Source organism: Corvus cornix, chromosome 2 (assembly GCF_000738735.6).
Source record: "Corvus cornix cornix isolate S_Up_H32 chromosome 2, ASM73873v5, whole genome shotgun sequence".
In the NCBI taxonomy this organism is placed as follows: Eukaryota; Metazoa; Chordata; class Aves; order Passeriformes; family Corvidae; genus Corvus; species Corvus cornix.
The window spans coordinates 135,163,516-135,190,629 of record NC_046333.1 but is presented as its reverse complement, the minus strand read 5'-3'; the positions used below and the strand labels follow the sequence as shown (position 1 = coordinate 135,190,629).

General features: G+C 36.9%; 1 protein-coding gene across 2 annotated transcripts in view; it reads right to left on the bottom strand.

The window, feature by feature from the left end:
• Positions 1 to 27,114, bottom strand: part of ZFPM2 (zinc finger protein, FOG family member 2) — a 305,880-nt gene that overhangs the window by 85,558 nt on the left and 193,208 nt on the right. For both annotated transcript variants that reach the window (XM_010404866.3, XM_010404867.3), the window contains one exon: positions 25,213 to 25,324. In XM_010404866.3, the coding sequence (XP_010403168.1) occupies positions 25,213 to 25,324 (112 nt within the window). The remainder of the gene's footprint in view (positions 1 to 25,212; positions 25,325 to 27,114) is intronic.

The window sequence follows — 27,114 nt, the reverse complement described above, 5'->3', positions numbered from 1 at the left end:
TACAGGAAAGATAATCTTTCTTCTTCAGCACAGCACAAATCCCGTGGCTAACTCCCCTTGTGAACCTGAGTGGTATTGACATGGGGGTGTAGAGTCAGGCAAAACACCAGGCATCTTCTGATGAAACACATAAACTACACACATTCAAGAACAAAACAAAAATCTTCTAAAAGCCTGTGTGTAAGATAAGACTGCCTTGGGGGCAGCTCGAAGTTGCGGTCTTGGCCATTTACTCAGGATTTTACAGAGCCATCTATTACAGTATTCAACAAAAAGAAGTACTTCAAAAAGCTGCCTTTTTTTTTTTTTCAGTTGGAAGTACAATAATTTCTAAGTCGAAATTTGGAAATGTTCCCAGTTTTTGGCAGTAAAATGATAATACTGGGCATATCATTTTAAAGTGGAATCTCATGGAAGTTAATTCAGACGACAAGGTCACTTTTAGACATTTTTTTCCCTTATGTTTTGGACTGAAAATAATTCCCAAATCCTATTATTTGAAGCAGGGGTACTTACCATAGCAATCCCTGCCTCCCCTGATACACATGCTACCTCTGAGATAGAGTGCCTTAAAAAAAACCCTCACAAGAATATATACCATGAGCCTCAGAATTTTTTATGCAAAGAAAAGAAAAAGTTGTACACTAAGAAATCATATCATATACCTTTGTACTGCTTGGTTTTAACATGAACTTTTCAAAAGTGTGAGTTTTCTCCCTTTGTATAAAACCAAACAATTTAGGTGAAAAGGAGGAAAAGGATACTGGGCTCTTTTAACAGTTAAAATGGAGCATTTACTTCAGTAAAGTTAAACTAATACACTAAAATCAATTTTGCCTCAATATTTCCTTGCTCTGTTTTGTACCTCAAGCTTAGGGCACGATGCCCTGAACCTGTAAGTGCTACTATATTATTATAATTAAAACACCAAACCAACTAACCAAACCCGGCAATGTGTTTGCAGAGAATGGGAGGCTTATGGAAAATCCTGATTAAATTACTGCCATCAAAATAAAGAGGCAAATAGGGCTCAGAGAGATCAAAATATCTCTAGATAAGGTTAAATCCAGTCACACAAAACTGGAGGATCCATGAGAGATATCACAGGTATAACATCATACATGTCACAAAAGTATCTCTGAAGAGAATTTATTTATATATTTTTAAAAATTTAGAATAATTTGATTTGAAAGTGCGTATCTCCAGTATTTGAGTAAAGCCTCAAAGTCCATTTATACCAAGTTTTCCTTGACACCCCTTCCTCTATTTCTCTCACATTTCCTCTCTCACATAAATCCTATTCACATTCTATATGCTGAATACTGATATACTATCAAAATGCAGCCTACATTTATCTAGAAAAAAGTATAAACATTTCCAGCGTGTGTACTTAAGATTCATTTGCTTGCCAAATGGCTTTGTCTCCTTCCTTGGTTATTGTCAGAAGGAAGCATTTGGATTCAAATGACTGAATTCCTCAAGCTCAGGTACTGCTGATAATAGGATTTATGACAAGCTAAAAAAAGCAAAAAGTGATCAGAGAACCTTTTTTAAATGCCATCACACTGCTGATTGAAGGTAGGACTTAGAGGCCAGATGTAAAACTAAACACATGTGGGCATGTAGGAGATTGCCTGGACAGCTATGCTCCCATATACATGCCAAACTCCTGCTGATTTGAAAGCAAATCTGAGAGCACAATTTGAAGAGAAATATTAAAGACTTAAGTATCACCAATTCTACAAATAAATGCACTTTTTTTTTTCTTCAGTAGAGGGCTATTCTTTTTTTTCTCTAGCATACGTTCTATTGAGTAACAAAGCAAAGCAAAACAAAGTAAGTGAGCAAGCAAATGGCAACCAACCCTTTATTCTCCACATTGTTCCTAGCACTGTGCCTCTCACTAACAGCTCATACTTGCAGCCTCCGCTCTGTTTACTATTGGCTGCTTTGTTTCTGTGGAAGCACTTCGATACATACCACATAGAAAAAAAGAGGAAAAGTAAATTCCAAACTGCAAGAATCCACTGCAGAGCATATCTAATGGCCATCTGCACACATGCTTAAAGAAAGAAGAAAAGCGCACAACTGAAAGACACTTTCCTCGATCTTTCCCCCTCTCTGCCATGTGTCATTTACGCATATGAATCCAATGCATCTCAGAGATGATTATCTGGCAGTGCCCTACTAATCTGCTCATCAGTTACAGGACAGACAGGCACATTTTAAGCATATCAGTTCCTCTGTGATTCTGAGTTAAACTGAAGCCATGAGAGATAGAAGACAAATACATTAAGCCAATGCAATCCTAAAAGATGATAAAAGCTTTAAGCGATCCAGGAGAGCCAGAGCCCAAACGAGTGAACTTTAAAACAGCCTATGTTAAAATAATGAAATGGCTCCATTAAGTATTTTCTTATTTTAATTTTTTTTCTGTATTGATACACAACATGAACATATTCAGTATGTTTAACACAACAGTACAGATGGAAAGAATAACAACTGAAACTAATTCATTTTGATTTCTGCTTTACAAATAAGAGAAAGACTTGGTCTTCTCTGAAAGATTTATGAGGCTTCCCACCATAAAGGAGCCTGGATTACAGCTATGCTTACTTTATAAAATGAAATTCTGCCATTATAGGCAAGAGTTCATGGCTGTAATTATTTCAATGCACTTCCCAGTCAATGTGTCTTACACAGCTGAGCCAAACCCCCTCTTACATATGCAGGTCATTTCATAAGAAGTCTAAGAGCTTCAACAACTTTGTGTGACCTTGCATTGAATAACACTGGAAAATTGATTTGGCTCTAGTAATAAAAGACCGTCTGCATTATCTGCATTCTAATTATAATTAATATAACCAGGATAACTGCTGTATTATTTACGATTAGAGCTATAGTGAGCACAGTGTAATAATAATCTGCTACATAATTTTTTATTGATCTGATGGCTTTATTGCAGAAAAAACAAAATGCTACACTGCTGTACTACTAAAATTGCCTTTCTAGACATGTCTGTTAAGAGGAAGAATGTTCATTTAACATTTCTTTTATCTCATCAAATTCTCATAGATTTTAATATCAGAGAGAGTATGATCCTTGCTTGCATGCTTGCTTTTCTTTTTTTTTTTTCTTTGCAAAAGGAAGAAAAACTAGACTGATTAACGTGTCCATATTTTCCATTGTTCATTTCCTGGGAATCATTCATTCCTTGCAATTCTTTAGCAATTGTAACACATTTTTCTAACAGAATTGGACTGTACCCCAAGAATGCAGAGCTCTCCATTTCAACAGAAAACTTATCATTCTACACCAAAAAAAAAAAAAAAAAAAAAAAAAAAAAAAAAAAAAAAAAATTAAAATGTTTAAAAATAATTCAAACTTAACTGAATTAATTTAATCTTTTCTGACAATACTAAGCTATCACTTAGAAGGTTAAATCACTGTTCAATGATCTCACATTTGAACTCCTTTTCCTAAAGTCTGGTGAAATGGAAATGAAGGTCTTAATTTGGCAAAAGCAGTTGTAAACCAGTTTTCTTTTGGAAAGTGGGAAAGCTTAAGGCCGCATTTGTAGGAATGCAGTAAAATATCTGAAAATGAACACATTCTGCAATTTCAATGTAAAACTTAGAAACTGGATGGGAAAAAAAAAAGAAAATGTTTTCTAGAAAGCAATTCCAAATTGCCCTAAACTCTCTTAATGCCAAAATAAAATTTCCTGTAAAGTCTGTTCTACTCATAATACATCACTATGCTTATTTTCTGATCCTCACTTGATTCCAAGTAAAATAATGAATAATGTGCATAGATGAGCTTAATACTAGATTTCAGAGTTAATATTTACAAGTATAAATCTTGAGAGTTTATTCTTAGAACTTGTTTCCAGCTGCATCAAGACAACATCAGAAATTAATTACAATGTAAGATAGAGCAGATACTTAGATATTTATAGGAAATTTATAGATATTCCTGATTACATATTATTTTATTAATAATAGGTGTGCTGATGTTATCATCTATGAAAGAGAGATGAATTCTCACTTTCTTATTCTTTCCCTGCATGTTTTCATCTCCTCAGTCTATACTTCTGGGTGATGTTTTCATTTGTTTGTAACAGCTTCCACACTTTATAAAACTGACTGTATTTAAGCTCTGCTGATTCCTACCTAATTATGTTATCTTAATATATTATTTTATTGTAACTTTTAGAAAGAAAAAACAGTCAAACAAAATTCTTGCAGTTTCACAGGTGTTTAGCTCTAATTTCTATTGCTCTCAAGAGTTATCAATTTAAATGCAGTGATTTGCCATTGAAACACAGGCTTGAAATAATTTGAAATAGCTCCCATTACTACATTGCACATTCATCCCACTAGCACAAGGCTTAAACAGAACTTATTTTCCTCCCTAGGATCATCTGTGACTTCTCTGTTTAGTCGTTCCTGCATTTTTTTGCTCTTCTAATTGCTCCATCTCCAGTAAGTCACAAACTCCCAAGTATCCCTCCCACAGCATGATGTGCAGAAACAGTATTTTCCTTTCCACCAGGATGGTTTAGACAGCCTCCCTGTAGAACAAGCACATCAAGGAGTGTCACCCAGACGTCTTCAGGTGTGGATGTGTCTGTCATCCCTGGGTACAAATCATTTACATGTGAAAGAAAGAAAAACTATTCAACTCATTATTATTTTAAAAAAATAACTTTGGGATTGAGATCTATGTGGATTGTTGGTCTGTATGTCTGCATGAAGGCTGGAGATCCATTCTTCACCAAAAGACTCTAAGTGGAATTGAAGGAAATATATAGGTGGTCTATAGAGTGCTTCAGTTTTCTGCATCAAGATATCCTGTGATGCTCTGCTTTACTTCATTTTCCTTAGAAGACAAACAAGCATTTATACTTCTGTGAGAGAGACACAGATGACCAGTATGGCAGTTCTTGGAAAATTGTTCCCTGATCTTATGCCAGTTTCAGCTGTAAAACTATGACATGTATAAATGAGATGCTGAGAAGGCTTGAAGTCAGAATCACATCTAGAGACTTGAAATAGTCTACCCGATGAGCTTAATCCCAGTTCCACTGATGCCAAATTAGATTTCCCTTCACCAGACTTTGGCTAGAACTGCTCAGAGATGTCCATTCAGGTTGAGCACTGATTTCAACGAATTTGGATGGATGCAAAAATGGATGGATCTTGACATCTGGAATTATTTCAGACAACCTGCTACAGTATCTACTTTTATTATATGCTAATCTACCTACACCATTTTGGGGGATTGTATGAATACTTCATTCACTGAGAGCATTTGGGTTTTTCTTTGCTTGAAACAGCTTTGTAAAGAAGGCAAGAAGAGTATTTTATGCCTATTTTTCTTATATCCAAAACTGTCTTATGTCTGCAGGATGGAGAAATGCCAAAATTCCTTCTTTCAGCTGACTGCTGTGGGATTTGCTTTGAAATCTTCCTAAAGACTTTTTTTGTTATTATGTAATACCAAAAAATGAATTAGTGAACTACTCATTTTTATTATGTGGGGTCGTGGTGTATTATAAATATATAAATAGATGCTGGACTTTTCATGACACTTCAATTCTTTCTGTGTTCTGGTCATTTATAAGAAGTAGAAGTTGTGTAAACTCACCCTGGCTTTGAAAGTCCAGCTGGGTTCTTTCTATATCACTCATCACTGAATATGATGTTTCTGAGGACCAAATTTGGTCTTTTTCTAATGGCAGCTCTCAAAGGTATTCAATGCCCTCAGTAGGTTTCTACTGATATAGAACCACTTAGAATTTATTAAATTGTTCTGAGAAGAAAGCATATGAGTAAAATCCAACTGACTCTTTCTTTTCTGATATACCATCAGAAAAGAGGGAGTAAACTTTTTTCCCCAGAAAAGCCTACAGACTTAATTCTGCATGCAGAGAATAAGCAGATTATTGAGATTATTGACCAGATAGGTATTGTTAAAGCTGTTCTTCTGAGCAGAGCTATATATTAAATCTGTGAGAGCCTCACAAACCATGTATTATCCTTAAATATGTCAAATGAAGAACAAATACATTGTTTGGGTTACAGTAGGCCCGCTTAATTAAAGTTTCTCAATAGAATTTTCTTATATTTCTGCCCATTTCTTAAGCATTACCTCTGAGGTTATAGCTTTACATACATAAATAAAAAATTTGGGTTATTCTAAAAATATTTTGGAAATTTTGAAATCATGGTAGAAATTCAGTAAATTGTAAGGTTATCAACAGTGAAAAAATCCTACCTCTCTGTAGCAAAGCTGAAAAGAGATTCAATTGATAACTTAAGTGAAACTGGTTAAACTCCTCACAGTTTAATCACAGTAAACAGTGATGATTTTGTTCGACTATAGAGAAAGTATTAGAACAGAAAGATGAAGAGATAATGGGGAAAAAACCATGTTGAGAATATTCAGAAAGCATGTATGTTAATGCTACATTTTTCAAACCATTTATCTCAGAAATACAAATGGGTTTAGTTTATGTTTTTTTAGCCACAAGCATTTTGTTCTGAAAATGGGGCAAGAAAGTTTGCTAAGGTCTTATGAAATGTAAGTCTCATTTCTCCCCATTGTTTCAGCCCATGCAGATGTCATTTTTCAGCCCATCCAGAATGATGCCATTTTCAGGATATAGCAGGGATATAGTCTATGTCTTACAACAGAGATAGATGGCAAATCCTTGAAAATATACATTGTTCTTAACAAAGTGGGAGAGTGCAGCCCCATCCTTCCAAGACCTCCCACCTCAGTTTTTACCTGAAATCTCTGTATCATTGGATGTTATTTCTCAGAATATCCTCTTCCATTAAAGAAGAGGCAGCTCTGTGTTTTTCTACACCAAATACAGAGGCTGCAAAAATAAAAATTGCTGTGATGTCTCCCTGTAAATGTAGCCTACAGAAAAAGTGTTTATGGACAAACAACAGCAGCATCAAGGTAAAAACACCTATCTCCTTCGCCCCTTCCCTTAGTCGATGGCTGAACTTCAAAGTCTACTTTTGGACTATTTAAAATGCTAGTATGAAAAATAACAGGGAATTACTTTTTTACACCAAACTACACAAGGAAATTAAATTTAAAAAACCCCTATGCTAATGCACTGTAAAGGTTGCAGTTACAAATCACAGATCTGTTCATGGATATTTCATGAGCAGAAAAAAGGCTAAATTTGTCAGATAAATTATTCATTGTGAATTATTTGCTCAGCTCTACACTTTGCATGTGCACTATATTTATAAATTTAACAGGGATTCTGGTGGTACCTCAGAAAACAGCACAGTGCAAATTCTGCATATTCTGATGCAATTTCCAATTTCTCTCACCGTATATGTTCCGTGGATGAAATTCAACCCTCCCACACAATAGCTTGTTACCGAGGCTTTCCACACCATTATGAAACCCACCCCCAGCTCTCCTCCCAAAAGCAGGCTGGACTACAGCCACGGCCACCTTCCCTCCCCTGGGGTGGGCGTGGGAGCCAAAGGCCAAAGAAGGGGCTACTGGTGAGTCTGTAGAAAGGTGTGAGGCTAAACTTGGTTCTGGAGCTTGCTTGGGGAATGGGAAAGCAGCCCATGAGGTGTGTGCAAGGCTGGCCTGGCTGGCTGCCCATCTGCCCCACAGCCTTCCCAAAAGGCGTGCAAACACCTTACTTGGCAGCAAAGCACTCCACAACTACTGCTTGTTTAAGCTCATGCCAGCCTTGGTATCCAGTATAATTTACAAAAAAGTCGCTGCGTTAAGTCCTCTTGATTCTGATGAGACAAAATAAGAGATGGTAAGATGGCAAAAGAAACCTGAAAACACTCACTGCACAGCACAGCATCTCCTCCAAAAAATGACTCTAGAGAGAGGAGGAAAACATCTCCAAACACCAATACAACTGTTAGATGACAAAACAAGAAAACAAGCAAACAAGCAAACACTTTCAGTCACATACCAGGTCAAATCTCTTAAGTATCTTAAGAGAAAACAAGTGGAAGAGCATTGGTTTGTAGGTGAAAATTAAAATAAGCTCTAACACATAATTGTATGTGATTGGCAAGAGAGAATTTTTCATGAAGGGCAGACAGTGCTTTTAGAGAGAGATAAACACTTTTTGCTTTAGCAGGGATGCAGAGCCAGAGCAGGGAGATGATTTGGCAGTATATTGACTGCATGCTTTTATCCTTCCGGCTGCTTAAGTTCTAGGAGAAGTAACTTGAACAGGACTACAGTTTAATACACTGAGGCTTACACAGAAGGTATTATTTTCTCTTTGACAGGGTCCAGTGCTATTTTTACACTGTTTGATAGAGAGCTGCTGTTAGGCCTCAGGGAAGGAATAGTGATTCTTTAAGTAGGGCTTTACCTAACAGCAGCTTCCTCCCTCCCGCCACTTCAGCCACCTTCTCCAACATAGGAAATGCCTGGCTCTCCTTTTACTTTAAAAAATACATGTCATTAACTATCTCTTTGGTAATCTGCCTAACAAACCCTGGTTTGTTTGTGCAGGACGCCTAACTCCAACACCAGCCACTCTGTTTATTAGTCCCTTCCTCCCCACTCCAGTGCCCAGCCTCCCTGCCTCCTCAATCACATGTGTTGTTTCTCATTTAAATGAACAGTTGGATTCTTTTATTTCTTACAAGTGCTGGATTCGCCTTATCGCCCTCATTCCTTTGGGGGTTGCCAATTGGTTTTATCCACGGATGTATCATTTCTCATGCTTCCCTTTTTTCTTACAAAGAGAAAGAACCACTTCGTCAACAAGCCTCTCTGGAGTGGAAGATTAAAAACCTAGACATCACCTACCTTGCAGCGCTACTCCCAACTGGGTTGTGTAAAACTCAATTAAACTTGTCCCCATTGAATACTGCATTACAGTACATTAAACAGAAAATTCTTCAAGCGTGATGACAAAGCTTGAAACCTTGCCTCAAAGCTGTTCCTTGTAGCTTTCTTTAACATTTCACTCTTTATGGTGCAAGTCTCCCGTTGACACAACTTTAGTCCAGCTATGAAAAATCACAGAGCCCCACAGGGATTAAAAGAGAAGAGGAGGAGGGGGAAAAAAAGGGAAAAAAAAAAAAAGAAAACCCTGTCAAAGCTGGTCTTGGCACTTTCCTTAGTGTATCTATTGAAACTATATCACCAGCAGACTAGAACCTGAGAAGTATTAGAGAGACCTATGAACAACCTGACAGTGTAGAATAAGACTGTGTTCAGTCTCTTTGGTTACCTTTCTGTATTTCCTTTTCTCCAAGAGAAATAGGTCTTCACAATCTCCCCCAATTAAAAAAATTACATAATGCCCTAAGACTGGACCAAAATTTGAATTAAGGAAGGGTACAATTCTGAAAAAATTATTTCAAGCCAAGAATTACAACCTTCTCCCAAATCTAAGCGTCAGTACTTTCTGAGGAAGTGTGAATTAAAGTCCCAATTCAAAGCAAAATGCAAATAAAATACCAAAAAATTGTTGCTAGCATTTCAAGTTTTAGGTTCTTCTCCTTATGAAAGGACAGTAACAAGTTTACCACACATTTGTTTCTACTACTAAGAAATAGTGTGACCTCAGGTAGAAACAAATGTGTGGTAAACTAAGAACTGGAAAGATTTCAAATTCTTAGGAGCTACTCTAAGGAACTCACTAAGCAATGAGTTGTCCATGGGATAAGTAAGTAAAAATTTTATATTAAAATTTACCAAAGCCAGAGTTATCTATGCTGAAAAAGGAAAAATAAAAAAAAAAAAAGGAGCACATCAAATTAATTCAAAAATATTCCCACTTTTCTTGCATACGCCTAATGAAATGTAGCCATGTTACATGTCAGCACCTCTGACTCCAGGTATATATACAGAGTTATCAAAAGTCTCACTGACTGAGTAGTTACATTTCAACAATCCATCAATATCCTTCCAAATAATTCTTTATTTTCTTGACCTTAAAGCGATGTAAATAGACATGTTAAGCATCCAAATCCTTCCTAAATAATAAGGCTTGAAATGCCTACTTCTTGCCTCCTGCCTTAAAAGCATGCATACTGATACTGCACATCTTACAGAGCATTTAAAAAACACCTACAATCAAGAAAAATATTCCTGCATTTCAGTCACAAATGATCTAAATCATGCACTCACTATTTGGGCTGCTCAGACATGAAGAATACTGTATAATTGTTTTTCTTTCTTGTGTACTATTACTTCAGTTTATACTAAATATTCTGGGCAGATAATACAAAAGGATTTTGAAGATGCCACATGATATGCAGGTGATCACTCTGCAAAACTTATTTAGCAGTCCAGCTACATGTAGTTAACTGCTAGATTATCACACATAGACTGCTATATAAGCTCTGAAAAAGGCAGAATGATGCATGCCATTTTGAAAAGGGAACAAAGGCAAATGTAGTTAAGCAAGCCACATATCAAAATGCTGAGATTCAGTTACTTCTGGCAGTTCCTTTTCATTGCCTGAATTCTACATGAAGTCCTATGTGCCTTCTCTCTTGTGTTTTAATTTGCCAAAGAGCCCTTACTGCTAAGACAGTATTTAGGACTTACGATGAAGTCAAGGGACTTGTCAGTCCCTTCTGATTGCTCATCCTGACTAGTGACAAATTTTATCCATCTCTGGAGGGCAGAGTTCAGTATCTTTGGGTACATACTATTTATGGTACATTATACGTGATAAGAAAGGACTACTCAGAGATGGGGTTCATTCTTCCTTAGACATTTCCTCTATGCACCTTAATTTCTGCAGAGTCAGAAAATGAGAAAAGAAATGAGAACAATGAAGTAGGCAAATTATGGGATGGGTCTTTACTCCACTACGTCCATTTTGTACAAGTAGATGCCAATGAAGGTAACTGACTGTGATGCAAAAAAACAAGAAAAAAAAGACAATGTACCAACCAAGGTCTATATACAGAAAATATTTTAAACATACCAAAACATTAACAGCTGTTCCTTGTGTTAGGCAACATAGCCTAACTAGTTCAGTGCTATGAAAGAAGTCTATTTTCCATAGAAAGAATATTTATGTCAGGATAAAGCAAAATAATATAGCAACTCTACAAGAATATTGAGTTTAAAACTCGAAGTTGTCTTTAACAATATCATAAGAAAGTAAGATTGTTTCCCAAGTAAAACTAATTTTTTTTTCTCAGAGTTTTTTTTCTTTTTCTGTCTACTTACAGCATTATTCTACAAAACTCTTTCACTTAGCAAATACTAACCCATTTTTATGAGACTTGCCATATGACAATAAATAACAGGGAGAGGAATGGTGTAAATTTTTTTTATTGTGTTTAGTTGGGATTGTGCATCCACTAGCTAATTCTGGGGGCTACAGTAAATTAATTCATTGAAAAATGAATCAGAGGCAACTTTTTACCAGGACCTGACATGTTGTTTATGTGAAAGTGATATAGTTTGATAAATCAGGTGTTTGATTTGTGCTGTACAGCTAAAATCTCTTGGGGCCATTTCCAAAAGACAAAATAGTTTCAGATTTAGTGTTTAAAATTGCAGGATCTCCCTTTTTCCCCAGTATCCAACATTATTAACAATAATAACTAATTAATTAACTAACAATACTAGTGACTGGAGTCTGCAAACTTCAAATGCAAATTGACTCAACTTTTCTCCAGAAAGAAAGGTGAAGAAACTAAGGAAAAACAAAGAATGCTTCTGGATATTAATGGCAGACTGTCACACCAAAGTGCTCAAAGAAAACTTCTGCTAATCAGCTTCTATTGATTCCTCTGTAACATCAACATCCCAGAGATGACACATGGGATGTGACCCAGCCATACAAGACTAACACACAAAAATAGCAGTCCTGAACTTAAGAATTTTCCTCAGTATCTTCAGCGTGAAGACCAACTCTTAGATCTCCCATGTATCAGTTTAACTGAAAAGAATCCAATTTAAGAAAATGCTTTTGTTAAGGAAAGTTCTTCCCAATGGGTGCTTTTGGAGATGTCTCTGACTCAGAAATGAATTCTCTCTGTACAATTAGTCCTTTGAGTATTCAACTATTCAATTTTTTAAGAACACACTAGCACTAGAATTAAGAACACACTAGCACTAGAATCATGCTTCACTTTCCTGAATGTGTTCATATGTTCTTAAAGAGAAGAAGGTCATGTATCAGCTCATCACTTTTTTGGAATCTTCTAGCTGAATATATTATAGAGCTTTTTTAGGTGTAATTGATCCAAAATTAATTTTTTCTTGCTTAACATCACTCTTTAAAAAAGAAGAGAAATGGCATTTTGAAAGAACAAATTTTACGATGCTGAGAATAATTTTTTAAAGGTATCAAAAAGTTCAAGCTGCTCAATGTCCAAAGTTAATCCACTTATGTCCTAGATTATAAAATTAAGATCAAACCAATAAAAGAGAATGCAGAATATAATTTCTTTTACATAAATTTCTGTAGGAAAAAGGAAGAACAAATAAATAATGAATTTTAGGAAGTATATCAAAAATACAGAGCAGCGCCACATCTACATAAAGCTGAAGATCATATTGTGGCAAGCTAGAAAACTCTCGTGCTTCACTTGTTATGGTACACTGGATAAAACTGAGAAATAGCTGGCATGTACAAACACAGCCTTGTCTCGACTCATTGCAGAGCTTCTGACATTTAGGGATTTACACAGAAAGTATGGAAAGAGACAGGACCATATTTAAAGAATCAGTCTTAGCAGATCTTTTGAGAGAGTGAAAAGGACCAGAAGTGGCTTCCATAAAAGCAACAAAACCAGTCAATTCCTTAAACCACTGTTAAAATTTCAAGCTTTCCCCCTAACTTAGCTAGTTAAACCCAAATAAAATATGTAATACTTTGCATGACAAACAGTAAATTGCTCCTGGACCACTGGTCCACAAAAGACTCGGGATGGGGTTCTGAACCTACAGCCAACGCTTGTTTAGCCCTAATTAATTTCTACCGTGGGAGGGAATGAAAGATAAAAGTCTCAAAGTTATACTTAAGACTACACTTTCCATCAAAGTAAGCCACTGAAAAATATCATTGTTTGTGATTTTATACTTCATTTGCTCCAATGATAAATATAATTTAATTGAACCTTAATCATAGAACTGGCTTAGCCTTAGCAATCTGTCAGTCCTTTTTTTAAATTTTCATTTAATTGTAACTTGAAAATGCATTTAAACATCACATAATTTAAATCCATTAAAATGCACGTGCAGTCACCATAAAAGCGAGCCTGTTCACGTTTAAAAGAACAGATTATTAATAGAAGATGCATAGTGATCACTTGATGCCACCCTTCTCATTTCCTTGTGTAAAACATTTCCTTTTCATCTCATACTTTAAGTTCAATTGCCCATCTTACCATGTCAGCAAATGTTTTGTCTGGCCAAAGACAACGTTATCTCCCCTACATCTCAGATGCTTCCAATCCTATGTCTGAACATTTGTTTCAGCTGAAGACCAACAATACTTCACCTTAGTTTTCAATTTAAGTTAGCATGGCTTCACCAAGTACAAGTCTTGCCTAATCAACCCAGTGACCTTCTGTGATGGAGTGACTGCATCAGTGGACAAGGGAAGAGCTACAGATGTCGTTTGTCTGGACTTTCGTAAAGCCTCTGACATGGTCCCCTACAACATCCTGCTCTCTAAACTGGAGAGAGATGGATTTGATGGATGGACTTCTAGATGGATAAGAATATGGTTGGACAGTCACATCCAGAGGGTAGCAGTCAACATCTCAGAGACCTGATGGAGATCAGTGACAAGCAGTGTCTCTCAGGAGTCAGTAGTGGGACCAGTGCTATTTAATATCTCTGTTAATGACACAGACAAAGGGATTGAGTGCATCCTCAGCAAGTTTGCAGAAGACACCAAGCTGACACACCTGTGGGTGACACACCTGAAGGATGGGATCCATCAGAGAGACCCAGACAAGATCGAGAAGTGGCCCATGGGAATCTCATGAAGTTTAACAAGGTCAAATACAAGGTGCTGCATCTGGGTCAGAGTAACCCCTGGGATCAACACAGGCTGGGGGATGAACAGATTGAGAGCAGCCTTGCCAAGAAGTACTTGAGGGTGCTGGTGGATGACAGGTTGGAAAAGATCCAGCAACGTGCACTTGCACCCCAGAAAGACAAATGTGTCCTGGGGGGCATCAAAAGCAGCGTGGGCAGAAGGTCAAAGGAGGTGATTCTGCCCCTTTACTCTTCTCTAGTGAGACCCCACCCAGAGTGCTGCATCCAGCTCTGGGGTCTCCAGAACAGAAACAACATTGACCTGTTGGAACAAATCTAGAGGACACCACCAAGATTAGAGGGATGGACCACCTCTCTTATGAGGAAAGGCTGAGAGAATTCAATTTGTTTAACCTGGAGAAGAGATTAGGTTCACTTCTTTGGGGTGACCTAATTGTGGCCTTCCAGTACATGAAGGGAGCCTAAAAGGAAGATGGAGAGGGACTTTTGACAAAGCTTTTAGTGACAGGCAAAGGGGAATGGCTTCAAACTGAAAGAGAGTAGGTTTAGACTAGATATCAGGAAAGAATTCTTTACTGTGAGGGTGGTGAGAAACTGGAACAGGTTGCCCAGAGAAGTTGTGGATGCCCCATCCCTGCAAATATTTAAGGCAAGGCTGGATGGAGCTCTGAGCAACCTGGTCCAGTCAAAGGTGTCCCTGTCCACAGCAGGATGGTTAGAACTAAATGATGTTTAAGATCTTTCCAACCCAGGTCATTCCATGATTCTGTGATTCATATTTGTCAATTCCTGTTAACCCAATGATTATCAGTTTTCTCAAAAATGTCTTTCATTTGTTCAGACCTTGAATAATTAGTGCACTGTCCTTACATGCTTCTAATACATTATTTTTATGTATTCAATTGTAAAAGGAAGATTTCAACTTGTATGTGTGTCTACACCATCACTGTTTCAAAAAAGAATTTTTCATTCACCAAAATAAAGTTACAGAGCCCTGTATGTATTACAGGGCTCCGACTGTGCATCTTGATTTTTTAAATAAAACGTTACAATGGTTACTTTATCCATCTGATAAGTCTGAATAAATGCCTCTTCTAGTGTTTCTAATACAATCTAACTTTTCAACATTCTTACTACATTGCTTTGCACTCCCTAAATTGCATATTTTTCTCTGTGTTGTCTTCTACTTTCACCATTTTATTGCAAAACTAACATTCCTTTGTGATTTATAAAGCTAATAGTAGTAATTTTCTTAAGCCTTAACAATGTTAGCTAGGACTTATTCTTTCTATCTTCTGAAGTCTTTTCCAAATAATATTTCCTCCTAATGACTACTAACCTATGATAGTATAATTGTTTAGAATAGATGGGAGCCACCCATGCAGAAGTATATATTGCAGCTATAGGAAGAGATTTCAGAACCTTCTGCATCTTGAGTTAAATACAGGCTGAGGTCTTAAACTGAGGCCTGAGGTTGTCATTTCTGTTTATAAATCTATGTGTATGAATGCATGAAAGTATATATGCCTACATACTATGATATTATCATAGAAAATTGTCTTACAGGCAATTTCTGCTCCAGAAACAAGCCTTGGTCCTGCCTGCCACCAACCAATTCAGTCATGTGCATCACCACTCAGTCACAGAACATGTCTAGTAAATTTGCTTCAACATCACAACTTGCTTCAACTATCAGAATTTGAGCACACTCTAGCATGGATTTTTGGTTGTCAGTATCACATTGCCCCATATGCCCTGACAGAATGAAACTGAAATAAGAAATAAGAAACCAAATCTGAAACAGCAATTTTTTCCATGTTTTTTCTAACATGGAAAGAACTTACGTTTTAAAAAAACTGCTGAGTTCTCTCTGTGCCCGCAGTAACAAAAGCTCATTTCTTAGATATTAAAAACACATTGAAGCAGGTTTCAACTTCTCCATATTTTCTTTACTTTTCTTCAGAGAAGACTAAAACAGTGGGAAGACTGAGGGGTGCCCCAGCCCTGGTGAGAAGAAGGGTAGCTGTAGGCACTAGGAACATCCTGCCTCAAGTGCAAGGAGAACTGCAATGAGGCACTCCTGTATTTTCTGCCACGCTAGAGTTTTTTCCGTAACCTTCAGTCTCCCTTCTCCCCACTTCACTATACACTCTTCATAACCTGCCTCAAAGAACAGGGTGCAATTGCCATTGCATTAGGAAAAACAGACATGGTCTGCAGTGCTGGCCTCAGCACCATGGTGCTCTGCTGTGAAGTCCTGCTCCTTGTGGCCTCTGCCTACACTAGTGAGCAGTGCTGGAATACCATGGGAGAAGGAGGGAAATGCTGACATTGATCTTTGGATCAGAGAGTACACACATTGATCCCCAGGATCAATAGAGAGGTCAGGATTCAGTCACACATGATCTCTAGCTACAGCTCTTAAGCAATTCCTGAAAGACAGTGGAGGGAGATTTATGTATGGATGACTAAGGGTTACATCTTGATCCCATTTTCTGTTTAAGGAAACCTACACTCCAGAAGAGCTTTTTTTTCAATTGCTTTTGGCTCTGAATCCATTTTCCTGAGCATAAAACAAATCTCCATGTCCCCAGTATTGCAACATGAGTTATCCATTTCCTTTAACATATACAACCGTTTTAGACTTCTCTAATGTCAGGAAGCCTCCTTAAGCTCCTTTATTAACAATGAAAACAAAAATGAGCACAAATTGCTTCTAAAAGTAACACAGAGTCTAAGTATCATTAATAAATAAATTAGTCAGGATCCAAAATATGGCTAGGGAGTTTGAGAAGAGAGAAGTGCTGGCTCTGCCATTGCCTGTGCAGGCAAGCACAGCAATTGCCTACTGGAGTCTCCAGAGTAATAGGAATAGGAGCTTAGGGACCTAACAATAGATCACTGACTTGCAGGTCAATTAAGTGGCCAAGAAACACTTGAATTCCACCCACTGTGCCATAATAATGGCCTTGCTTGTAAGCTGCTAAAGACAAAACACATCCAACATGATTTTAACACTGCATTCCAGGTAGCCCAGCTCCACTACCCACTTGGACATCACGGCTGCCCATCACACAGGTTTTGCTGGGAGCTTGGCACCTTGAATGCTATAGAAGGGTCTTCTCTGAATTATAAGCACCAGACTTAATCCATCTGGAGATAAGGGACATAAAATTCTCACACCTCAGTGTCCATTATACACACAACAACTTTGAATGGGGGAAGAATATATTTCAACATTTTTCAGGTTTTGCTTTTACATGGCACACCATTAGTTTGTCTTGTATCACAAATGCACAGTAGAAGTATTTAATAGGAATCACTATAAAACAGGTGAATGAATCTAGCCCTGTTTCCTCCCATACAGACATTTTATACTCAGCACCAATGGAGCTGCCTGAAAAGAATGACCCAGGTTTGATATTAGGCTTCTAGGTCATGGTTTCACCTTGACAACAGCTCTTTCATTTCAAGCAGTAACATTTGCCAGGATCCCTAAGGTGTTTTCATTTTTGTCAGGAAGTGTAGGGGGAAAAAAAGTATGAAAAAATGATAAATCTTAATTCACAAGCTACAGGACTATCTCTGTGTCTCCAGCACAAAACTTAAAATCCAATCCAGGACCTGGATGTGTATTAGGAGGCTGCAGATTTAAACCTTGTCCACCATGATCAAACTGGATTTATGGAGCATCATAACTCTCCAGACACCATCCAGCAGCTTATTAATTTAATAGACTCCTGTCCATTCCATGATGTTCCTGCCCTGACAGTCTCTCAAGATAAGGTGAAAGCCTTTTGACAGGACAGAGTGCATATATATTTTCTTCTGTTTTCTTGTGGATGGGGCTGTCGACAACTTGAAATGTGTGGCTCAGCAAATTTGGGGGCTTTTTTTCTTCCCTCTTGCTTTGTAGGGAAGATGACAGAGGTAATGGTACCATGAGCCCCAGGGGTCACAAGGTTATTGCAATCCTCAACAGTTACTCAGCACAATGGAAAAAAAAATTAATTAAAAATAAAACACATTTAGCCTATGTATCATATCCTGAAAATAATGACAACATTTTTCTTAAAAAAATTCTAAATGACTGATTCTACTGCAATTGACTTAGAAAAATACATACATTGAAAAAAAAATCTCTACATTCTGTTTGCATTTATTGTTGCCAGTGGTCTCAATGTATGAAGCAATATTTCTTTTCATATGGTCACAGTGTGAAGTGCAGACTGGGCTGCTTTTTCATCCTGAACATGCTCTCATAGGCGAGTTTTGGACTCAGTTTACAGCTTTCTATAGCTTCAGTCTAAAATACATAATTCTGTGCAAATCATGTCAGTATTCTGCCTATTTCCTTGTCTCCTCAAATGAAAAATAATTCCAATTTCAAACTATGAAATACACTACATAATAAGTGATAACAACATAAGAAAAAAGACCCAAATCAATATACACCTGAGAACAAACCATACCATTTGGCTGCTACGTAAATGAAACGCACTAATAATGAACAAAAGCATTTTCATATTAGAAGTGGAAATTTAGTTGTACTCCTGTATTTCTTGTCATCTTCCCTTTATTATCTATATGCTTAGAATTTAAAGGGCATGTAATAATATACTGCGTGCTATTATATGCATATTCATAAAGATGCATAAAATAACCTTCTTATTGTTGATAACTAAGACAATATACAAGGCCCTAACCTCTAACTCCCTAAAGCAGAAAATCCCCCACTGGATCTATTTACAAAGGTAAAAAATTAAAATAAGGAAAAAGTACAGTTCTGCTCTGTGAGTTCTTTGAAGCTGAATAGTGTCTGAATTAAGTACTCAATACTGTGACTGCTATCAACAAGACATAGGAACCACTAGTGATGGAGGCAAAATATTTTCTCCTTCCGTGTCCAGCAAGCACATCATCAGGACTAATTTGCAATGGTTTCACTCACAACAATGCCATTTGATCAACATCCCTACAAAACCAAAGAGGGAGCCTGAAGTCTACTTGCTTACCAATCATGCCCTTATGTCTGTATCCACAACATTTTCTTCCAGTGACTGTAAATGCAGATACATTATTCTATGTAAGCATTATGCATGTAATTATACCTCTCTTGAGAAATACTTTGCAATTTTTCAGTATTGTGTAAAAAGAAATCCAAAACAAGCTCTTCCATAGACCTTTGATATTAGGGTGTCACATGTATTCTGTTAAAAACTCAGATTTTTTTTGTCACTGGATACAAAGAAAGAACAAAAACCTTTAGCACCACTGAATGCTTCAGCACATTGTATAGATAATGAAGGCATCCAGTAGGACAGCAGATACTGCAGTTTTCTGACTGTCCATGTGGAACAGACTTAGTAAATTTACTCCATTTTCTTTTAATAGTATGTGGAAAAAAGCCCCTTGCAATCTAAAATACATGGCCCAAGTTAACCTTTGGCCTACTAAACAACTTGTTCTCTGACCCAAACCAAATTATACTCATATTCTAATGTAGCAGTGTTTAAACTTCTTATGATGTTTGACCTCTGTCTCATTAGGGTCCCTGATGCTGTATGTCTGTGGTGCAATGTACCATTACATTGCCTGAAGCTGCAGAGGAAAAAAAAGTATTTGCTAGCTGAAAACTCTTTTGCTGGGGAAAACATCATATCAAGGATCTCACAGAACAATCAAGAAAAATAATTCTCTGTCACCAAAGAAGAATTTAAGTACCCCTCTGTTGCTACAATTGACTTTTCCTTTATGTTAAAAATTAGAATGTTTACTTTAAATTAGCAAAATTAATTAAAAATCGCCTTCAACCTTTACTAGTAGTTTCATGCAACCCTTTTACAATGTTTGTATTTTCAGTATATGGCACACACACTAGCTAAATAAGCCACCCCAGTACCAGTGAAGTAAGTAACCAGTTATGCATTTACTGACTTATTTTACGTGAATTATGGGGCTCAGTAGCCAGGGGAAGCCCCAGAAGGGTCGAGCAAAGCCCTCTGCCTCTAGTCCTGACTTCTGACCTGCCCTCTCCTCTGTGCTGCATTTCCTCAAGCTTCCATTTATAAATTAGCTACATGACACAGTTTCGGTGTGGGCAGCTGTCATTTTAAATATCGTTCTGTAAATCCACCCTAGCAGGCTTCCTCTCTACTGTGATTGGAGAATAGACTCTTTTGGGCAGCTTTCAAAAGCTGAGTCTGTTTGAGCAAGCACCCATCCCTTAGCTGTGTGGAGCAGCACTCCCCAGAAATTCCCTCCCCCCACTCCCTGTCTTTCGTTCACCAAAAGAAAATGACAATTCTCGGATCTCACCCTTAGGCAATATCCTTCCTAGCAAGAACTTTGTTATAGTCGCCCAGTGGGCACCGACTGAGATTTCACTTACAGAGATGGAGGCTTTTTATGGCTCTCGATATCATGTGTCCGCACCACCAGCACAATTAACGGGAGCGTCCTGTGGAATCACTTACGGAGATGTCATGCAGTGCCTGTGGAACCGCACTGGGGCAAGGATGGGTTTTTTCTCCACCCGCTCCTCTCAGAAATAACGAAGGGCATAAACTACTCAGTGAGGCCAGGCAGAGGAGGAAATAACATCAGTAAATCACTAATGGAAATGCAAAACCAAACACTGCCTCACACAAACTGAGATGATGGCTGGCTTAAGAAGTGTGCAAGTCACTGCCTGCAGCCACCTCCTTTTTGGCAGCCGTACCCGACCCCATCCCATCATCCTGTGCACCAGCACCCATCCCTGTCCCTCCAAGGGGCAGCCTGCAAAGCGGTCGTTTCCTAAATTAGGATTTGCAGCAGGAGACGTGCCCCCTGGCTGCCACCTGGCCGGCAGCATGCTCAGTGGGACGCAACGCAACCCGACCGGCCCAGACACACGTTACACATGTTGGCTTTCCTGCACAGAGTTATCCTGTGGTGCTCTGCAATCAATTACTGTTATACCACCATCATTAATAATTTTCTTAATGAAAATGATTCTGTTGATCTCCGTTGTATTTTAATTATCAGAGTTAAGCATAATTACACTGCAGCTCTGAGCTGGCATGTAGACTCCTTTAGGGCGCAATTTTGTTTTAACACACTGATAATGTAATTTTACATTGTGTCAGTTGTTTAGTTATTATCCAGTCGTACAATTCCGCTGTATTCCTGATAACAGATAATAACCTTAGCACCTCCTATATCCTGAAGTCATTTAAAAAGCAATATTGGAATTTCACAACTAGCTAACTTAATCGCCTTATGATTTTATAATTCCCACAGCTAAATATTTGTACAGACACCCTGTTTTAACAATGCCACTAAACATACGGTACCCATACATTTCACATAAATGGCTTAAGTAATATCTAGAAAAATGTCTGTTACATGAGCATGGCTTTTAGTCTGTGCAACTGTGGTTTTTATACTGTTTCTATTCTGGTCAGTCATAATTTATTTTTTAAAATCCTTGCAGTTCCAGTGAAAGATTTTCAGTAAATAAATATCCCAGCCCCCTCCTAGCTTGTGGGGAGACTCTCACCCATGGTCTTAGAGATTTTCCAGGTCTGGTGCACAATTCTGTTAGCCAAAAATGTTTCTCAAGTACACTATGTGGCAATGACCATACAGTTCATACAGTTCATGCATTAATACCTCTTACCACTGTAACTTGCTTGAATTATGCTGAAGCTTTTTTTTGAAAAGAACATATATTTCTAAATAAGCTGTAATGCATAAAATCTGTCTCTCAAATCTCAGTTCCTAAGACATATCTCAAATTACTGAATAGACTTTTTGAAAGTCCATTTTGAAACACGAGGGAAGTTTATGATAAATATTAAAACAAAAAGAGCATTTCTTTTGAATGCAACTACAGTTGTAAAAGTTTCAAGAAAATGGAGTGGAATAATGGCATGTGCCATGAGTAGCCAGCTTGTAGCAGAATTTGTAAAATGGAACAATAATTAACTATCACTAATGAAATGTTTTTCTCTTTTCTAACTTGTCCTAGTATTGGGGAAATGTAATTATAAAAAATACAGGTAGTATCCTAGACTAAACTGAATAATTAGAATAGCACTTATTTCAAATACTGAGTATTTACTTCATAGCTATCCACTTTGAATGTACTCTGATGTGTGATTTTAAATAACTGGTTTCTTTATTTAAAGGTTTGTATAGAAGATTACTTGTGATTGCATTGTAATAACTTAGATATATAATCCTATATGTGTACATCAGAGATATATATATATAAATTTATCAGTATATAGATATATGCGCACATAGATATGCACACATACGTTTTGTTTGCTTGCCTAGGGAAAATATTTTATGGAGAGCATTGAAGGCAAATAGGACCAGCCAGCTCAAATTCTCTTTCAATAGAACATACATTCTAGGTTCCTGTCCTTGTGATTATTCTGTGTGCAATATGTGGTTGACTACAGTGCTCCACAGCCTCTAGTGAATTGGAAATCAGACTGACATTCCTATGTTCTCCTGAAGGATCTGGGGAAAATTCTGCTCTCAAAGATATCTCTGTAATGAGCTAAAAGGAGATATGGCATGTGCTTCTGAGTCAGCAACTGATCAACCAGTACCATGTACTGTTAGCCAATTCTAAACTTATCTTCCTCTTAGAAATGTGCCAATTTACTCCACTCATCTCATCTTGAGTTTTGTATGGAAAACAGCTCCCAGGTGACCAAATCTGCTACACGGATAATTCCACACATTTGTTCAGCTAATTGCTTTCAGAAATAACAACGTATTGCTAAGCAAACTAACCAAATTATACACATGCAACTACAACATAACATCGAATTACAGCTACATGCCAGCTGACACCGTTTCATTAGAAGTAATGGCACTATAGGAGACAGAAAGCTAACACAAATCAAAGCAATGTAATCTGGAATGATGAGATACAAATTGAAGGAAGAAACATTATTCTATTTATTTATTTTACCATCTTCTATTTGACATTGTTTTGTGATCCAAGCCAATTAATCTTTCTAGTACAAAAATCCCAGTAGAGCTCAAGGCAAGGGTAGGTGCTTAATGACCGACAGAGCAGCCACCTCAGAGTTCAAAGAGAGGAACAGAATGCAGTGGAAGCAAAGCATAGCTACAACTTCCTTCCTGCATTATTTTAGTGAAGTAGCAGTTTTTTAACATGTATTTATCCTCAAATTTATCCTCAACCTTAGTTATAATATGCATCTGTGGTAGAGACAATAGAATTCACCTTGAATACTGTTCAGCTGTCTCACCATACCTTGTTAACCAAGTACCAAAATAACTGGTATAATCAGTGAAACAAAATCCATCACCTTTGAATGAAAATACTAATATTTTGGGCTAATCAGATTGCATCAAACTTAAGCAAGTTCTTACTATTTGAAAAAAAATAAATCATATTTCAATAGATTAAATCAGACTGCACTGAGACTGTCTAATGAATTAGATAACGTTTGTAAAATACTTTGAAGATGAAAAGTCCAACTGGTAAATATGTGCTAAGTATTAATATAATTACAGAAAGAATATAATACTTGATAAGACATCATCCTATGGGAATTTGCAGGAGCTATGTTTTGGAGTGAAAGTAGTTTCCCATTACATTAAAAAGTTTTTGCAGAAAAGTTTGCCTGTGTGTATTCAATATTACGAACAGTAAACTGAAGCTCTGGATTCATGCAAAAAGCTTCACTGTGTTTGCTACTCAGAGCACTCTGCTGCTTTTTCCACTTGGGCTGCAATCAGCAAGCTGTGAAGGAAGGGCAACTCAACCCTTTTTAGATCTGAGCCCAGTCCTCTAGTACTGCAGGTGTTTTAGGTTGTAGAATGAATGTGTTGACATTTTGTAATTATAATAGAAAGAATTTATAAGACCCTGGTGTGCAACTCATTTTTAACATGCAAATTCCCTGTTTTCAGCGTTTCAACTTTCAAAGGCTTGTGGCAGTTTAAAAGCAATCCTCTTATAAGTGTATAAATTGCAATGATTATAGGAACAAGTTGTAATTGTTTCTAGTAAGTTTTTAGGAGTCTTTGATGTTATGATTAGTGTTTTGTATGTTAATATATTGATATGGGTGCTTATTTGCCTGGATGCTTGTATGCTGAAATGGTCACTAGGTTGCCTCAGCAAACAAATCTTTGATCTCAGTAGGTCTGTTTGGTTAGAAATAAAACCTAAAAGAAATTAAACAAGAACAGTGCATGTTCTAAAGTATTCACAAAGTGCTGAGATTGGTGATGGAAATCAATCAAAAAAAGGAAGAAAAGTCACAGTTTTGCAACCTGATCTGTAGGGTGAACGCTGAACACAGCTACACTACGTTATTTTTATTCCATGTATTCAAGTGGTGTTTTGTTTAACTTTTTTAAAAACACGTAGTGATGATTCTGTAGCTGCATTTAGAAAGCTTTCACAGCAACTGACCGAATAGTGTGCATAGTCCATGGTGCTATGGACCAAGCCCAAGGCTCCTTTGTGTTGGTTCAAGATGCAAGGCAAAAGCCTGAGCACCTTGAACCAAAGGAGCTGTTAGATGTGGTGGGTTAGATAACGCATCCTTGGTGGGCAACCTTGTAAGAACAAATCTGAAAATCCATGGAAGACAGAAGTGATACCCATTGCCACGAGCCAATACACTCCAGTGAAGTATCATCACATCATGCCACTATGCAGAGACTGGAATGTCAGACGTGACAACCCTGAAATCCAGTTCCATTTATCTTATGTTACCATGTTGACACAAAGTCTTTTCATAGTCTAATCAAGTTCTCATTCTCCATATAAAACTGGATTTCAGTTAGTAGTCTACAACGTAATGCAGCATAGAGAAATGATATCCAGTATGCCCAATAAAATGTCAAAAGGAATTCACCTATTCAAAGTGTAGAGATTTTACCGGTGTTTCCCAGAGTACTGACTCTCAGAGAGAAATGGATGGTACATTTTATGTCAGCTGATGTCCTTCAGTGTTTATAAAGTATTTAATAAACTACAGGCACCCTCTGGGGTTTTTATATCACTAGAAGGAAAAAAAAAGGCAAAACCAGAACATGGGAAAAAAATGGGAACAAAAACTGACATTAAGGGCAGACATAGCATTAATTTTCCTAGTATGCAACAGGTATATGTTTATCTCAGTAGCTTACGCAAGAAAGTAAAGAAAAAAATCGGTTTGTGTTTACCTTTGCTGTACACAATGCAGTTGTTTTTGTTGTCTTCTACTCCTTGCCAAGTCACATCCAGCAGCCACTTGGGGCCAGCAGTCAGTACCATAGGGACTGAAGCCTTTGTCTTCTGTAGGAAGAATGATAACAAACAGATGCCATTTGTTCGCCTTGATTAAGAACTTGAATAATAATGGTAATAATCATTTTATTTGCAAACAACAAAATCTCCAAACCCATAAGCCAAAGACTTATTCCCCTGCCTCAGGATTTTTTTTTAAAGAAGACACAAGCAGGAAGCTTTAGTTCTTTCATTGATTGAATGGCGAAACTATTATCAAGGATTTTTCCGAATGATATTGGATCAGATCTCCAAGATTAGGCAGATCTCTGGTGGCTGAGAATTATAAAGGGAATGCAGATGACTTTCAAAGCAAAGAGCCAAGTGTTTAGAAGTGAACTTTAGACACATTGTACTTCATTATCAGTGGGATCTCCCTATTTCCTGAAACAGACAGGAAAGAATTTAAAGAATCGGTATTCATTTCAAAGATCTGTCCTGGGTAACATTTGTATTATCATAGGAAATTGTTCAGAATGGATAAGGGAATTTTTCCCCTTTCGCTATGTGTTGATGTGTGATTTTACTATGTCTGAAATAATAATAATGCTAATGATTCACTGCAAAAAGACTACAAAACAAGTTGTATTAATACATTAAAAAACTCAAAAGTAAAGAAGGACATCATCACACCTGAAAGGCATGCAGGCAATTTGCCATCTCCTGTCTGTATTTCAGATTCTGTATTTAGAGAATTTGGTATTTGAGGAGATAAGGCAGAGGCCTCAAATTTATTAACACTTAACTCCTTTTACTAATCAAACGGCAAAATTCTGAGTTTGTCAGTATGTGGCAGTTAGACTTCTATCACAGACACTTCTTCTCTGTATCAAGAATGAAACCACAACAGAAGTACAAAGTACAAAAGTCACAATGTAGTTTTTAATTCTTTTTTTCTGAGATATAATTCTGTCCAAGACATTCCAACATTTTGTAAGAGAATTAAATTATTTTTATATTCCAACAATAATTCTCTAGTTGTCTTAACCTATTTTTTATTGTGATATGCTGTACGACTGATCAAGATAAAAAAACCTGAAGATACAGAAAATCATATTTACATGGACATTCCAAATGCTTTGCCCACATTTATTATCGATAACTATCCTAGAAATGTAGTGAAGAATATGAACATTTACCACAGATCATATTACATTCACAAAATATACCTGAAAATATTTATTGAAAATAAGATACTGCTTAAAATATTTTAGTTATGTAAGATTAAATCAATAATCTTAAAGAATATATACTATAATTACATTAATATTTTAACAATAATGATAAATAAAGACAGACATCAAATATTACAGGCCTTCATATTTGTGTGGGGTTTTTGTCTGTTTAGACTCCAATACTATTTTATCCAATACACTACTTCTTACTTAATTTTAATTTTAGATTTTACATTTTTCATACAAATGCTTGTGCATAAGTCACATTTTTATATGAACTTCATGACATTATTCATATTCCTTGAGTATGGGAAAAAACAGATAGAAATTATGAATGAAATTAGGAAAAAGGAATGTAACATCTAGCAAAAATATAACTACCTAGTGAGAAAATACTGAAACCAGAGACATGCAGTGTCTCAACTCCTAGTAAGACTTTCTCTATGGGAAGTTGCAGAAAGTATGTTTTGCTTATATGAAGTATTACAAGAGTCAACCCAACCACATGCACTTGCATTTTGAATTTAAATTCTAATTAATAATTGACCAGTAAACAAAACAATTTTATTTTTTAAAATTTGGTTAAGTTTCTATGTAAATTATCAAGAAGCCTGATATTATCAG